At 38.6% G+C, this 18,098-nt stretch overlaps 1 protein-coding gene across 1 annotated transcript in view; it reads right to left on the bottom strand.

Annotated features, from left to right (window-relative positions):
- Positions 1 to 890: 890 nt before the first annotated feature.
- The window catches only part of qser1 (glutamine and serine rich 1), a 28,177-nt gene continuing 10,969 nt past the window's right edge, over positions 891 to 18,098 (bottom strand). The window contains exons 6-13 of the mRNA XM_057348007.1: positions 15,011 to 15,127; positions 14,465 to 14,598; positions 11,184 to 11,404; positions 10,892 to 11,029; positions 10,697 to 10,794; positions 6,370 to 6,516; positions 3,588 to 3,683; positions 891 to 2,457 (exon numbers count right to left, since the gene is read on the bottom strand). Of these exons, the coding sequence (XP_057203990.1) occupies positions 2,317 to 2,457; positions 3,588 to 3,683; positions 6,370 to 6,516; positions 10,697 to 10,794; positions 10,892 to 11,029; positions 11,184 to 11,404; positions 14,465 to 14,598; positions 15,011 to 15,127 (1,092 nt within the window). The 3' untranslated portion in view covers positions 891 to 2,316. The remainder of the gene's footprint in view (positions 2,458 to 3,587; positions 3,684 to 6,369; positions 6,517 to 10,696; positions 10,795 to 10,891; positions 11,030 to 11,183; positions 11,405 to 14,464; positions 14,599 to 15,010; positions 15,128 to 18,098) is intronic.

Below are 18,098 nucleotides of genomic sequence, written 5' to 3'. Positions count from 1 at the left end.
GGCATGATTTCACAGGACCAATGATGGGCTACGTGTTGAGTTGACATGGCTTTGACTAACCAGCTTCGAAAGATCTTATCTTCAAAGTTTCTGGACCGATATGTCTGGATAGACATTTGACCGCTTTTTTGTATTACAGAAACCAACAGCTGTACCTTAACACATTTTCTTTTGTTTTTATCAAATATTTCAGTTCAATAATAATTCAATTTTGGTCATTAAATTGTATCTACAACCCATTCACTAGTTATTGGTAAAATCTCTTATTACCTTTCAAAATCAAATGTTAATTTTTTCGAAAAAAACAGATTGTCTTCCTGAAATACATATACCTGTACAGCTGCAAATAAAATTACGAGACCATTCCAAATTTTCCTTTAATCAGCATTTCTGATCAAAATCAAACCTCAGGAGTGACAAAGTCATCCAACAGCAATGTGAAAGACTGACAGCATGACAAGAAACTTGAAAACTGTGAGAAAACTCCAGGATATCACAAAAAATATATCATTTTTATACATGTATTTATAGATTACTGTTGTATTGCTTAAAAGTGAATATAGACTTTGAGGTCTGAAAAAATACAGAGCATCTTTTCTGTCATGTTGACCTGTATTTTCTGCAAATAGAAACAATATTTTCATTGAAAATTTAGAAGAAATATTGTTAGTAGTTCATAGAACGAAACAAAAATGATCGTTTTACCTAAACACACAACTAAAAATAGTAAATGCAGAAAAACTGAAAATAATTTAGAAATGGTCTTCACATTTTTTCCAAGAACTGTTCTGTATTGTGAAGGATTAAAATGCAAGGTGCACTTGTTTTCTGTCAATAAAAACTAATGATGGCAAACAAATTTTGAAAGCAAATACTCATTCAACTCAAAATCTCAGTTCATATGAAATGTTTATTTTCACATTGTAGTGTGTAACACAGCTACACCTGAAAAGCAAAAGACTAATCCAATGCTCTCGTTTGTTTCAAATCGTGACAAACATCACCTAACAAAGAAACTTTCTATATATGGTGTAAAGTATACAATGCATACGACATTAAAACGTAAAGGCCACCTACAAATGTAGGACAAATGATCACAATATTTCCTTCCTTGAAAAAGACACCTGTCTGTGACATAAAATAAATGCTTTGAGAAAAGAAAAAAAACATGTAGAGAATTTCCCTCAGGAAAAATAGTAAATGCTTTTTATTACAAGAAAATATCACAAAAGCGGTATTAGAATTGCACCAACTCCAAATCTATAACCTTTGTTATAAAAGGAGCGTAAAAAGCACATGGGGTAAGTGTTCTATATTATGTCATCTGTAAGAGAATCCTCTGACAAACCAGTTTTCTATACAAAATGTACATTTATAAATTTGGCATTCAGTTGTAAAAAATGGATGTCTTACATATATCTCTATGTATACAGTATCTTTATGTTAACCATTATACTTTTTTAAACCATAGAGGGTTTAAAAATTCTCAGCAAGACATTCTGTATCGCATTACAGACCAGCATCAACTCTTTATGGATATAAAAATAAAGGGCACAGACGATGATTCAATGAAGACAATACTCAACTACAGCGAGTTTAGCCAGCTATTTAAAACAAAAAAGCAGGATTACATGTAAAACCACAGTTCAAGTCCACCGTCTCACGGTCAGCCATTTTGGTCAATTTCTATCCGTTTGTTAAAACCATCACTCGTCTCGTCTCCTCGATCTCTGTCCTCAGCATTGCTTTGAAGGGTGTTTTCACATCTGTAGATCAATTGCTTTGCTCCGAAAACAGGGGTTAAATCGCTACAACGTTGCAATTTCAACTTGGTTCGGTTCGCATTCACAAGGCAGTATTTCCAAACGGACAAACTTTGTTAATATATAATTTTATATAATAATATATAAAACATTTTTTATTGAAGTAAACCATTTTGTGGTCATGAATTTTTTTATGGGTATCATAGTGGAAAATCAGAATAGATAAACCTCATTTGTGCTTTCATGCATGCTGCTATTATATAAATAAATTTGCAGATTTGACATGTTATGAGGTTTCTGTTGCTCAATATATATTTTATACATCTACATCATAAAGCCTAGTCCGTTAGGTCGGATTGCTTTCACACTTATTCACACAGAGAACCGCTCCAGTGTTCGTAATCGGGCCCATATATGTCTAAACGAACCGAACCAAGGGAGAAAACGCACCAGGTTCCAAAACACATGCTCAGGTGTGAAAACACCCGAAAAAGCAGGGTTTATGAATGCTCGCTATGTGCATGGTTGTCTATCAGCATAATCGAATCTTCTGTTAAAGGCAGGCCTGCTGCACCTGTGTCAGAAGCTCCCCGAAGCGATCGAACAGACCCTCTACCCACGCCCTGTTCTCCATGCACGTCTGCACCGTGTCCTCCTGCCCAAGGTCCTTACCTCGAGATTTCAACAACTCGATCTGTCAGAAGAGAGACAATCACATTGAAGAAACACACACATATATATATATATATATATATATAAAACGTATTCAGGGTTTTTCCTGGCTCAAAATGAAGCGGAGGTGGTGCCATCCTGATCTTGTACACACATGTAGGCCTACCGTACCTTTAAGTGGCTTAACCAAAGTGACTTTGAGTTTGACATATTAAAAGTTCTAATAAAATTAGATAAAAATGACAATTATTAAGTTATATAAAACATTACTTTATTCAACCAAACAGAAATGCTTTTTTTAATCAAATAAAGCTTTTTTATCATTTTCTACTAACTTTTCAGCCCACAATAGCCAACTGAATTAACCAGTCTTTCTAAATGAGCAAAGCTCATTCACATCTTTCATTCTCTGTGGTTCATTTTAAATGATTCAAGGATCTCTTATATTCGCTAGTGACTGAAAAGTTCAATAGTTTAAATGAATCGGTTCAATTGAGTCATTCGTGTGCGAGTCGTTCTGAACGCAATGTGCGTTCATACTGGCGAACTCGCTGTGTACAGTATACGCTGATTCAACGATCCAACTGCACAGCTAAAGACATTACAATGATGTACGTCATGTTCATTTAATAAATTTCAAGAAATTAAACGTACTTGAATGCAAAACAAACAGCTGTGAAACACAGGCTGGCTCTTGTTCTGCAACTCTTTTTAGCGCCTCGGTGTGCTGATAATGAAACAGCGCCTCCATTGTGGCGTAATGTCGCAACTGCAGTTACAAATGACAGTCTGTTAAATGCACGCAGCATTTCCTGTGAAGACTCACAACATAGTTTTGGCGAGAGCCTGAGGCGGCACGACACTTGGCGGAGGCGGCCGCCTCCAATTTCTCTATGCAGGAAAAACCCTAGTATTGCATTGGTATGTCAACACAAATTACATTTGCATATCTGTAGTTTTCCTTAAGTACTTCATTTGTGTGCTTCTTCCACAAAAGTATTTTACTCACACTTTTATAATAGAGGGAAAAAATAACAGGACCAACAGTCCTGATACTATTATGAACACTGGTTGCCAAAACAGGAGCTTATCAGTACGGACCTATAGATTGGTTATCTTTACACACGCACCCACATGAACAATGATGCTCACCTCCTCCATACACATCAGGTATGTATGGTACTTATAGTGTTGTAGAGAATGATAAAGAGAAAACCACTTTGTCTTCTGCTGATCCACTGTATATTCCTGAAGAAGAGGGAAAGAGAGAGAGAGAGAAACCTCAACAGTGGGGTTAAAATCAGTGTAGCATACCTCCTAGTGGTCAAAAATCTGATATGCCAGCTTTAAATATAAAATTGGGCCTCAGCAACACAGGTATTACTAATGGCAAGCTCACACACTACGTGATTTTTGACTGGATTTTGCTGTCGCAGACAGATTTACAAGGCTACGATATCTTCAAACCGACTTGATATTATCGCCAAGTGATCTCGTTGTGTGCGAAACTGTGGAACTAATCCAGCCAATCACAGCGCAGAAAGTTTACGTCAAATTATTGCGTGGAGGAATTAAAAACGGCTGGCATATATTCATTAACATTACAGAGCTTGTTTAAAGGGGTCATATGACACGGCAAAAACTAATATTATCGTTTGTTTTAGATGTAATGCAATGTGTATACACGATTTAAGGTTCAAAAACGCTGTATTTTCCTCATACTGTGCATGTTTGTATCTCCTCTTTGCCCCGCCTCTCTGAAGCGTGCTGATTTTTTACAGTTCAACGCTCTGAAAAGCGAGGTGTGCTATGATTGGCCAGTTAACCAGTGCGTAGTGATTGGTCGAATACTGCAAGCGTGTGACAGAAATGTAACGCCTCTTACCATATTTGGAACATCAGGTTCCAAAGCAATTGTACTGACAGGTACACCCACCTTACTTGCGTATACATTTGGGCGGTCTTAGTCAAATCATACGTTTCAGGCAGGTCTGGGTGAGATAGAATGCATCTTTTGTTCCGACACTTTAATTTATGCAATTTTACGTGTCTAATATATGCATGGGCAACTTATAACACGTGTTCGCGCTATATGACCCCTTTAAATGGCTTGTATAACCGACATAAAGCTATTTGAAACTATCCTAAAGCAACAAGTCTGTATAGAATATGGAAAACCCTTTGTAGAGAATTTAGCATAAGCCAAATGGTCGGAGTCATTGAAAGAAGAGCCATCAACCCCCTTCACTCCCCTTTCTCCTGGTTTCTTGATACAATCATCAAAAGACCAGAGTCAAAACCTCTCACTGAGAGTTTTGATAACCTTTTGTTTCTCTGTTGGATATTTTTCAACTCCTATGCTTCAAAGCAGAGGGGAGAAGTCTCTCCGTCTAATCTGAAACTTAACATCTGAGGTTAACCAGAGAAACTTCTCTGACAAATAGGAACTTGTGTGATTCAACTGTCCTTTTCTATAAATATATCTAAATATCTAGGTTATATGTTGTCGCTCTTGCCATTTTTAAATAATCTGTAATTGTTAAATAGGCAAGTTAATTCAGGCTTTGTTTGTATTCGTACCTGCGAATGAATCATGTCTTGATGCAATTCAAACCTTAGCATATTTGATATATACTGTAAATGTTTGTCTTTACAATTCCTCCTTGTTTATATACATTGTGTGACCATAGAACATTCTCTTTTCATTGTGTTATAATTGGGAATGATATTTTGTAAAGTTTCTAGGAGGTCATAAAGATGCAAATTAGCTGTTGAGTGGACAAAGAACCTCTTTCCTGCTCAACTCTGATTGGTCGATTCAAACTCAGGTGGGCATGCCCTCTCATGAGGTTAAATATCGAGCCTGCTCTGAAAACCCTCTTCCTCTCTTCTCTTCTGCTATACCTGCCTCCAAAACTTGTTTCGTGGCGTCTCTTCGGAGACTGCCCCCCCCCCACTGGGAGAAAAGAAGGAACAATGGACTCTGCTGCCACGTGGTTAAGCCATGCGGCCGATCACAAGACCCACAACTTTCTGCAGGACTGCCTTTCTGAAACCTTTTGAACAATTCCATCTCTACACGCGCATACGGATATCGGTCCAGCACAGAGCTTGCAAGTATCCGTTTCTATTTATAGAATAGCTGCGTTAAGTCTGTGCCTCTTTGTTAAAGATGATTTTTATTGGTGTTCAGAAATCGCTACCATGCCCTCTCTCTCTCTCTCCGCGCTTCCTAGCGCATTTGTGTTTCATGTATTTGATTGTTTTTAATAAACAACCATATACTGTATATTCATTTGTAATGGGTTTTCTGTATTCATGCTCACAAGCTTGGTCCCTTTTACTGTGTTTCGATTTACGCTACCTTTGCTCTAAATCCTGTTTGGTAAAGTCACGTTACTTATGGCCATGAGATAATGTAAAGTATATAATATCATTGAGGCATTCGCTGGACAAATGCATACAAGTATTGTTATGCTTTATATTACTAATCAGAGACCGTAAAATATGTATATTTGATCACGATTATTATACGTATTTTCCTTTGAGCTAAACTAATTCCTTGACTGAAATTGATGTTTTAAATAACTCATTTCATGGATGTGATCTTGAAAGATCTGGTGGAGAACCATATTTGGTGAGCTTTGCTCATCAATATAATAACGTTAGCTAAAACCGCTACACCTTAAATAACACTTCAATGTTTCACGCTCCATTCCAGTGGATGGCGAAAACGCACCAACAATCCACCATCAAACTAGAAGCAAACGCGATGTGGGTGGTGTTTTTCGCTGTTGGTCGCATCTGCTCCTCGACCAAGGTCTTGCTGTTCGTGCACTTTGTCTGCGTTGTGTTGTGTAGTGCAAGCGTCATAGCAAATCAAGTAGTTTCACAGTCCCGTAGTGTCAGCCTGCCTTAAATCTTCCAAACTCACCAGGGGAACTTTGCTTGGGGACTTGGAGGGCTTCATGGTTTTCCTGTTGTACGCCCTTCCACTTAGTCTCACTTTAAAAACGGGGGTCTCACAGTCCGTGTTCAGCTCGGTTGCCACAGACAACTCAGGAAAGCTGTCTAATGCATTCTGAAAGACAAAACAAATCAAAATGATAAAAAAAAGTCTGACAGCTGTTACTTGACCTAGCCACAGACATTTCTGACAATCGCAATTATTGCACATCTTTAGATGAAACAAGCGGGATCTGCAGTATTTGAAGCACACCTACATCCACCATCCTCCTTTCGTTTGAGTCGTATCAGCTTTTAATCATCGTTATCGTTTTAATGTTGATCAGTTTGATCCAAGACCAAGTAATTGCTTTGATGCAGATAGCACCATTTATAACATTATTACAATACTTGATTATGATTGGCTAGTCACAACATTCTAAGGCATGTTACTCCTCCCCAAAAAGCTCAAAACAAATTTTAATTAAAACATTTTTAACTTTTATATGTTGTTTGTGAAGTGCCACTTAAAGGTACGGTAGGCCTACACGTGCGTGTGAGTAAAAAAAAAAGGGATGGCACCACCTCTGCCTAATTTTGAGCCAGGATAAACCATGGATAACGGACTGCTTGCATGTGGACTTCCGCGTTCTCCACAATGCTGCTCAATCATTTCCGGTAACAGTGTTCTGCATATCTACATGAGGAGATCATGGTCAATTATTTCTATTTTTAGGGCGGTCACTTAATTAAAAACAATAAATCCTGTTTGTGAAGTTAACATGCTTTAGTCTGGGTTTTTATGACAGATCTTAAATTAGCAGAAGTTCACATCCTAATATATTTTTTAAATGTATACTCAACTCCTGAATAATATGGCCGTTGTATGCACCCTACAGCAGTCCATCGCTTTCCTAAACGGTGTTAGTCTCATTAATAGATTATATCATACATTTTAATGACAATAAAATGACACCATACAATGATTGTTAAATGTTCTATGTGGATTTTAAATTAATTAGACGTTCATTCACATTGCAAAGTATTTCAAAATATAAGTATTTTAAAATAGCAATGTGCAGATTTAAGTAATAAGCCCATTCAGTGTGATACAAGACCCTCTGCTTTGCGGGCACTGATCACACTGTCGGGTCTTATTTCTGCGATAACAGCCGGCTACTTGCCACATGAGAAAAAAACTGGACATGAAATGTGAATTTGAAATATTTTATTAGCTCATTTTTACCGAATGCAGACCTTCCGTGAGGAAACGCCGTTTAGTTTCGGTTTTAAAGTAAGATTAAAACCGAAACCGAAGCCTGTTCGTTCAACGTCATGAACAGGCAAATTGGTTTAATCATTTGTAAATATAATATCAAATATGTTATTAAAAGACATATTTATAATTCATTTTTGTGTAATATTAAACTGCACCTCTCAAAATGATTTGCAGCATCCGGGTTACAGGGTGTTATTAGTTTTGAGCGGTTGTTATTTGAAAATAACAACCCTTGGAATGTCGTGACTGGCCAATCAGAATCAAGCATTCAAATGAGCCGTGTAATAATGCCAAATAAATAAATAAACTGCGCAAAATATTTGTGGCATTTATCCTTAAACGTTCTAACTACACTTTTTACATAGGCCTACAGTTATTGACAAAAATTGCATTTACATTGATAGCACTACATTTGTCAATAAAAAAACGACACAACATAAACATTTTATAAAAACGTGTTGAGTGTGTTGGTCAGGTCCGTGCTCTCTCACGCATGAAACACTGCAGTATGTAAAGTCTGTAGTTGTTTAATCCAAACAGTTCTGCTATGATTCCCTGTTAGTCTCCTTCAGCCTACTGTGATTTGCGTTTGGTGGTTAAATGTGAGTGAGGAGAAAAAGTGAAATGCTATCGTTCACCAGCCATTGCTTTCTCAGATCTTTTGAAGATGATGTACCTAGTGATGTTTAGAATATTTCTTCTTATGTCGCTGATAATGTATGTACGTAAAAATCGTATTTTTAAGTGTTTAGGTTTCACAGGTAGCAACACCCCATTGTAAATGCATATAACCAGAGCCTAGTGAGCTGTACGATTTCAAGTCGGAAGTACGTCACAAGGCTACGCCTAAGTGCAAGTAGTCCACTGAAAGTATGTGATTGAAAAATTTAAGTCAATGTCATGTGGCTCTTAAAAAACTATTTGGCACCTGTTTTGTCCCCTATTGGAGCCAATGGCTCCTTAACTGATTTTTTTAATCTGGAGCCCTGCTTCATTTACTCATCATTTACTCACCCTCTGGTCATTTCAAACCTGTATGACTTTCTTACTCCTGAAGAACACAACAGATGATATTTTGGAAAAATGTTGGTAACAGCAAACCGTTGGTCCCCATTGACTTGCATTGGTTTTCTGTCCATACAATAGAAGTCAATGGGGACCAACGGATTTTGGTAACCAACATTCTTCAAAATATCTTCTTTTGTGTTCGGCAGAAGAAAGAAAATAATACTGGCTAGTAGGGGTGTAACATTCAAATTACTCACGGTTCGGTTTGTGTCACGGTTTTAGGGTCACGGTTTCGGTTCGATTTGTGCTATGTTCAGAGAAAAGGGACTACTGACAAATAAAAATAAGAACAAATAATCAAGCTACAAGTAACAGCACCAATAAAACAACAGATCAAAGCAGAAAATAATATAAGATACTGTATATATACCTTTTAAGGTTGGATTAAAGTAATCAAATAAAACATAACATTGCATATGTACAAATGAAATAAAGATTAATCATAATTGAAGTTACAGAAGCTATTGAGTCACAAGCAGTGAGTGATTTCCTTGACTTTTAACAGACAGCAGGAATATGCTGCTGTCGCTTTAAGAGGAATGAAACCGATCCAGTACACTGATGCTGTACACATGCGTTGTTTTTCGTCCGTTTCGTCCATTCACTTAAGACATAACCTACTATGTTTGTTAAGATACTTGACAAGAGGGGCATGTTGACCTACTTCGTGTGTGAATCTGTCCATTTAAGCGCTTCAAAGACAACTCAATATTTTGGATACTTCGGATCTTCTCACAGCGCACAAGCGAGTTTTCTTGTGCATCGTCTCGCACTTAAATGTTTAAATCGGCAAGGCTTGAATGAGTTTAGTTTAAACAGCAACATGTGCTGTTCAGGTCTCACCTGCACTCGCGCGCTCACAACACCCGGGTGATGACAGCATAAATGACTGGTCATATTACAGCATACCTCAATCCTATTGAAATTTGTCTACGTTGTTTGATTTGTTGTAGGTATTAAATGTGTATCCATCGACAAACATACATTAGCTGAACTTTGTCAGTCTGTTTTACGCATTATAATTTCTAACGAACCATATTATAAATGCGTCGTCAGATTTAAGATGAGCCGAACCGTTGGTGGAGAACCGTGCGGTTCAATTTTTTACCGAGAACCGTTACACCCCTACTGGCTAGACATACTTTTAACTTGCTAGCTAATCTAATTGTATTGTTATTTCTTTTGTTTGTTATCAGAAATAATCTAAAGGGATTCTATTCTTTGCGGATGTGGACTGGAAGTTAAGTTTGGGTCACAAAAGCGCACATGCGCAGTAACGTTTGTTTATGTTGTTGCTTGGAAATCGTCTATACTGCAACTGACAGTTAACAAATGATAACGCGTTTTACGTGTTTACATGACCTTACACGCTATTAGCTTATTAAGCATAATCGGAGTAAGACAGTGCATGTAAACGCACTCAGTCAGAGCCCATTTAAACCTATTTCAGATTCCAAATGAATGATTCCAAGTCTTATCAGAAAAACCGATCAAGTCAGCTGACTAATGAAGTTAGTCAACATGGCCCTTGGTGTGTAACTGGTGTGTTTGTCTTATAACCTGCTTTCTTTCCTGTTTAGTCCCTATAACCTGAGATGTATGACAGAAACAGGTGAATCTCTGTGACAGCCCTAGGCGCTGTAAACAGAACCGTGTTTTAACAACCAATCAGAAATGCTTTCATGTTACATGCTGATATGATTTTCGAGGGCGGGATTTTGAGGAAAATGTCCATTTCAAGGGATTGCATGGCAGCTATTCTTCTCTGCATTGGTGTATTTACTTACCATCTATTTAAACTGAATAGAAATTTGATTCGACTCGGACTCAAACACAACCATTCAAACAGGTATTTACACGAGTGCTTTCAATCACTGTTTTCAGCAGGATTATTAAACCGTGCCTACTGTTAGCAGAACATGTGAAATACTGTATGCGAAATGGAAAACTGTGAATCATCACAACTCACTTTGAAGATCTGACCCATGCGCAGTTTGGGCAGCAGTCTCCGTCTATTATCCGTGATCATCCCATCCACCCTCTTCATGTGAGGTAACAGCAGCTCATCTGAATAAACCAGATCAATCATATAAACCACAAAACCACGTGACCCCTATTATTAAGTAAACACATCTGGTATACAAGACAGTTTGATTCTTCTCACCGTTCTCTCTCTCCAGTGAGTTCATGACATCTGCGTTCAGGGCTACACTGATCAGCAGCTCTACAAAGCTCTTGAAGGTCTCCTTCATCGTTCTGGTGTTTAGAAAACGAGAGGCGAAAGGAACCGGAGGCGTAAACTCTGAAAGAAATGGGGATGGGATTAAACGAGGGTACGAGTGAGATAAAATCAAAAAAGACAGATGAACGGATGTGAGACTGATGGTATTTAATAGCTGGCAGACTCATGATCCACAAAAATGAAAATGTTTACATTATTACATTAAGTGTCTCACCATCATCTTCACTCAGAGCCTCCGGTGAAGAGCTGCAGGGAGATGTGGGAAACTCCTCTTTCCATTTCTTTCTCTTTTTGGGTGGAGGTTCGGCCTTGGCTTTCAGCTGCCTGGGTCTGGGCTTAGACAGAGATTTCTGTTGTGCGGTTTTCTGTGTGGGAGAGTCGGACACAATCGCACTTGTGAATCGCTGGGCCAGAAGAGCTTTAGCCTGGGAACCTCTGGAGACATAAAACAACAATCGCAGTTTAAAAACATTTTAGATTCGAATACCTTTGTGCAGCAAGCACACAAATTGACATTATTATCATCACTATAACCAATAAAAGGGATCATTTAAGGGTCTAAGTGAGTTTTAGTACAGTGTTAACAGCAAGCTGATCATTCCTTGTGAAGTAAGGAGCGGGGAGATTTCAAACAGACTGGCACGAGAATTCAGTGCAAAATATTTGGATGAGTGGGATTGCACAATAGCAGCCCATAGCTCGACACAGCAAGATAAAATTAAAAACTATGCCGTTTATTAAAGGAACAGTCCCAAAAATTACAATTCTGTCATCATTTACTCACGCTCAAGTTGTGCCAAATCGGTATATTTGGAAGAATGCTTGTAACCAAACAGTTCCCCCATTGACTACATACAGGTGTAGAGAATCTAGCATAAGCCAAATGGTCGGAGTCATTGAAAGAAGAGCCATCAACCCCCACTCCCTTTTGTCCTGGTTTCTTTTGCTATCATCATCAAAAGACCATAGCAAAAACCTGGCTCCAGGGGTCTGGTTTTAGAGTTTTGATAATGTTTTGTCTCTCTGTTGGATATTTACGACCCCTATGCTTCAAAGCATTGGTGAGAAGTCTCTGTCTCATCTCTAACTTAACATCTGAGGCTAACCAGAGAAATGTCCCTGACAATAGGAACTTATGTGATTAAACTGTCCTTTTCTATACATATATATAACTATCTAGGTTGTGTGTTGGCGCTCGTGCCATTTTAAATAGTCTGTCACAGTTAGATATACAAGTTTAATTCAGGCTTTGTTTGTATGCGTTCCATCTGTATGAATCATGACTTGTTGCAATTCAAACCTGTCCATTTTTGATATCTAAATGTTTGTCTTTACAATTCCTCCTTGTATATATACATTGTGACCATAGAACACTTTCTTTTCATTATGTTATAATTGGGAATGATATTTTATAAAGTTACCAGGAGGTCATAAAGATGCAAATTAGCTGTTGAGTGGACAAAGAACCTCTTCCCTGCTCAACTCTGATTGGTCGATTCAAACTCAGGTGGGCATGCCCTCTCATGAGGTTAAGTATCGAGCCTGCTCTGAAAACCCTCTTCTCTTGTCACCTTCTCTTCTCTTCCGGCTTCGTCTCTTCCTCTCATCTCTTCGGGGGCTGCCCTTCCCCCCCCTGGGGGAAGGGATGGAACAATGGACTTCTACTGCCACGTGGTTAAGCCATGCGGCCGATCCCGAGGCCCGCAACTTTCTGCAGGACTGCCTTTCTGAAACCTTTTGAACAATTCCATCTCTACACGCGCATACGGATATCGGTCCAGCACAGAGCTTGCAAGTATCCGTTTCTAGAAATCGCTGCCATGCTCTCTCGAGTAGAGTTTAATAAACAACCATATATATTCATTTGTGATGGGTTTTCTGTATTCACGCTCACAAACTTGGTCCCTTCTACTGTTTTTCTACCTTTGCTCTAAATCCTGTTTGGTAAAGTCACGTTACTTATGGCCATGAGATAATGTAAAGTATATGATATCATTGAGGCATTTGCTGGACGAATGCATACAAGTATTGTTATGCTTTATATTACTAATCAGAGACCGTAAAATATGTATATTTGATCACTAAACTAAACTAAACTAATTCCTTGACTGAAATTGATGTTTTAAATAACTCATTTCATGGATATGATCTTGAAAGATCTGGTGGAGAACCATGTTTGGTGAGCTTTGCTCATCAGTATAATAACGTTAGCTAAAACCGTTACACAGGGCTCCAGACTGCGACTAAATGGCCGCATTTTGCAACCAGTTTTCAAGACAGCGTGAGCATTTTTTACAAGTACTCACGCATGTGCGACCTGCAAATTTGGAATTTCTTCTAGTTGTTATTTCATGTGGAAAGACGAGTAGAACGCAACCCGCCACCAGTGCAGGCTGCGTGTGATGGTCAACTCACGTGTCACTGTTTCCTGCTGCCGCAGACGCGCACAATCCAGGTCATCATTGACAAGTTTACACACACAACGTGAGCGCATTACGAGGAGTCGCTGTTTGCGGTGATGGATTTCTTGAGCCCGAGGATGAACGATTTGATATTTGAGACGTTTAAAAGGAAACTAAATACGGAGAAGTTCAGAAAAGGTCATTAATCTATAATACTTGAGACAGCGCTGGATCATTTCAAATCCGTTCACAGTAAGAACGAATGACAGGCGAATGCTCTTGTTAAGTCTTATTTGACGTTACATTTACAAGTGTTGTGTGAACATGAGGAAAGGTGTCCTTAATACGCAATAAAATCATCGTAAGAACGTAATAACACAAGACCTTTCATTTTGCTTTAATGTGTAACACTGTAAACAATTAAATATATACTTTTTGACAAGCACAATTTCTGTTGGTTCAAACGAATTCAGATTACAGTCTCTCCATTTAGCACCAATCAATAACAAAGCCTCTTTTTAAGTAAGCAGAATCAAATCTGATGTCATCAAGTAACTTATTTGTCAGTATCAATAATACAGTTATTTTGGGGGAAATGTGAATAAATGCATTGCAGGCTGATTTAAGGTGTGCCCCTAAATTTTTTGCTTGCGCTCCTAAATATTTCAGTCAGGGGCTACAGTGCTCTTAGTAAAAAAAGTTTGTCTGGAGCCCTGACATAGTAGGAAAAATGACAATGGCAGTCATAACTGTTTGCTTTCCTACATTCTTCAAAATAGCTTCTTTTGTGTTCAACAGAACAAAATTTATAAAGCAATATAAAGCGATTTTTTCTTGTAGGTTGTCAATGGGGTCCAAGAACTGTTTGTTTACAAGCATTCTTCCAAATATTTGCCTTTTCTCTCAGAACAAAGACATTTATACGGCTTTGGAACAATTTGAGGGCGAGTAAATGAAGACAGAATTTTCATTTTTGGGTGAGCTGCTTCTTTAACACATGTGATGCTGTTACTGTTCTTATATCTAATTGATGTAATTGACTGATCATCGTGTATCACGTATTGGGGGTGTACACATAAAACACATTCTGTACCTCATCGAATGCATGGGCTTGCATCGTGGTTTCCTGCTGCAGACTCGAACATATTCTCGCTTGTTGACGGTGTCAAGAAATTTGACGTGTACTCTTCTGTACATGGATTTAGCATCACCAAAGTACCCCAAATACTGCAGAGTAGAAACAACACTACATTCATTTCACAGCAGTGTTTACCCTACCATTACCTTAGGGGGGCGCCCCGCCAAACCAACAGCACCTCCCACCACCCTTGAAGGTCAAGTAAAATAGACCACTGGGACTTCGCTTCAGCACCAGAGCCTACAACACATTTTCTCAGTTACCGGACCTTCTATGTTTCATACAGACTGTGACTATCAGAATATAAAGTAAATGGCTTTAGATTGATTGATTTAACATTATTTATTAAAAAGTATTGTCCGGACCTCCGCCGCAAAAAAAATAAAGAGACCGCAGCCCCCCCCCAAAGCCGTAAACCTAGGGGAAACACAGCATACTGAGATGTGTAATGAAAGCATATACATGTTGTCAGACCTATTATTGGTTAATAGTGGCACTTACGCTGTTGGTGGCAAAAAACACCCGTTTTCCATCCCTAAGCTCTGGTACGAATTTCTGCAGCAGGGCTTTCTGAACTTTCCATATGGCTGGTGGTTCAACCCCTGCTATCAATGTGATCTGAACACAGAAACACAAAACAGGACACAACGCACAAAGGCTATGACGACAGGATTTAATGAAACCAGAGGTGGACGAAGTACACAACTTCCTTACTTGAGTGAAAGTACAGATACTACTGGTCAAATATTACTCCACTACAAGTAAAAGTTGTAAAGACAGATTCTTACTTAAGTAAAAGTACAGAAGTACGTGCTTTTAAAAGTACTCAAGTATTAAAAGTAAATTTACTTTATGTCAGCTGTGCATTGTTTTATTGTCGTATACCTTGTGCCTCTGAAGCAACCTACTGAATACACTGAGTAGCTTACAGTATCAGTGGTATTAAAGGAGTAGTTCACTTCAAAATTTGCCCCCATTGACTTTCCATAGTAGTTTTTATTCCTACTATGGAAAGTCAATGGGGGCAAATTTTGCAATGACCAACTCTTTTAAGAGCTGTATATGTTTAGCACATATATGTTTAGTTTAGATTAATCCTGTATGATCATTTAGCCTAATTATCCTCATTAGCCCCCTAGGCCTATATGTGAGCAGTGTTCTTTTATTTTGTATATTCCCTTTACCAGTTTTAGCAGCAATTTACCAGTAAGTAGTAAGGTTCTTGTAAATAGTAAAGTGTAGAAGCCATGTGTTTGTTGGATTTATTACCATTTGTATTACCATAATTTAACTACAAAACATAAACTACAGCTAGTATAATGAAACTATGGTATGTTTAGTTGCAGTGGTTTTACTAAAGATTATTAATTGGAGTATGGTTCCTATACACTCACCTAAAGGATTATTAGGAACACCATACTAATACGGTGTTTGACCCCCTTTCGCCTTCAGAACTGCCTTAATTCTACGTGGCATTGATTCAACAAGGTGCTGAAAGCATTCTTTAGAAATGTTGGCCCATATTGATAGGATAGCATCTTGCAGTTGATGGAGATTTGTGGGATGCACATCCAGGGCACGAAGCTCCCGTTCCACCACATCCCAAAGATGTTCTATCGGGTTGAGATCTGGTGACTGTGGGGGCCATTCTAGTACAGTGAACTCATTGTCATGTTCAAGAAACCAATTTGAAATGATTCGAGCTTTGTGACATGGTGCATTATCCTGCTGGAAGTAGCCATTAGAGGATGGGTACATGGTGGTCATAAAGGGATGGACATGGTCAGAAACAATGCTCAGGTAGGCCGTGGCATTTAAACGATGCCCAATTGGCACTAAGGGGCCTAAAGTGTGCCAAGAAAACATCCCCCACACCATTACACCACCACCACCAGCCTGCACAGTGGTAACAAGGCATGATGGATCCATGTTCTCATTCTGTTTACGCCAAATTCTGACTCTACCATTTGAATGTCTCAACAGAAATCGAGACTCATCAGACCAGGCAACATTTTTCCAGTCTTCAACTGTCCAATTTTGGTGAGCTCGTGCAAATTGTAGCCTCTTTTTCCTATTTGTAGTGGAGATGAGTGGTACCCGGTGGGGTCTTCTGCTGTTGTAGCCCATCTGCCTCAAGGTTGTGCGTGTTGTGGCTTCACAAATGCTTTGCTGCATACCTCGGTTGTAACGAGTGGTTATTTCAGTCAAAGTTGCTCTTCTATCAGCTTGAATCAGTCGGCCCATTCTCCTCTGACCTCTAGCATCAACAAGGCATTTTCGCCCACAGGACTGCCGCATACTGGATGTTTTTCCCTTTTCACACCATTCTTTGTAAACCCTAGAAATGGTTGTGCGTGAAAATCCCAGTAACTGAGCAGATTGTGAAATACTCAGACCGGCCCGTCTGGCACCAACAACCATGCCACGCTCAAAATTGCTTAAATCACCTTTCTTTCCCATTCTGACATTCAGTTTGGAGTTCAGGAGATTGTCTTGACCAGGACCACACCCCTAAATGCATTGAAGCAACTGCCATGTGATTGGTTGATTAGATAATTGCATTAATGAGAAATTGAACAGGTGTTCCTAATAATAATTAGAATGAGATTTTTAAATTAAATTCCTCTTTGTAGTGTGTTTTGGGTTTTATTCCAATAGGATTTACCATCCCACCAATAGAATCCATCACATACAAGTAGACAACAAGTATCCATAGTACAATTCCCATTATAACCATTAAATCCATTACATTTTATGTTGCATTTTGGGCAGGGTTCTATTGTTTTTATTTCAACAGGAATACTTCAACTATAGTTACTTCAGTAAAAACATCATTCATTCTCCAAATCGCTTTAAATGATACAGCAGCAGATCAGAAGTTAACACGCAGGCGTAGCTCAAGGTGTATGTGATGCTTATTTACCGTTTAGCCGTTATGCCGATCGTTTTCATGACAATGTTTCTACGATCTTTGACTGATCGTAACCCACAGATGATTACACCACACTTTAACATGTGCTTTTTTGTCTTTTATTGTTCTATTTGCCTTTTTAGAGCGCTATCAATGGTGTAGCAGCGCCTATGTTTACATTAGTTTAGCGGGGAAGATCCCAGAGTTGCCAGATTTGCGTAAAAAAAATCTGCCAAATGGCCATTCAAAGCTTGCCGGAAAACCGCGAGCTTATAAAAACTGAAATACTTGGCAACAGTAAAAGGTCCTGACAGATCGCAAGCCAGATAAATTGAGCACACAGGAAACCCCGCTGCATAGAAACCATTTTCTACTTTTGGACCTTTTTATAAATGTAGTGGAGTAAAAAGTATGATATTTGTCTTTCAAATGTAGTGAAGTTAAAGTACAAGTACTCCGAAAAAATAATACTCAAGTAAAGTACAGATACTCAAAAAGTGTACTTAAGTACAGTACTCAGGCAAATTTACTTCGTTACTGTCCACCACTGAATGAAACACAATTTCATTATTTCATTCATCAGTTCTTCAGTGGAACACAAAGGAGGATATTTTGAGAAATGTTTTGTGTCTGGAAGTCAATGCAGTACAATGTTGTCCGGTTACCGACATTCTTCAA

Source organism: Triplophysa rosa, linkage group LG12 (genome assembly GCF_024868665.1).
Source record: "Triplophysa rosa linkage group LG12, Trosa_1v2, whole genome shotgun sequence".
NCBI classification, from domain to species: domain Eukaryota; kingdom Metazoa; phylum Chordata; class Actinopteri; order Cypriniformes; family Nemacheilidae; genus Triplophysa; species Triplophysa rosa.
Note: the sequence above shows the minus strand (reverse complement) of the source record. Positions and strands in the feature narration are given on the sequence as shown.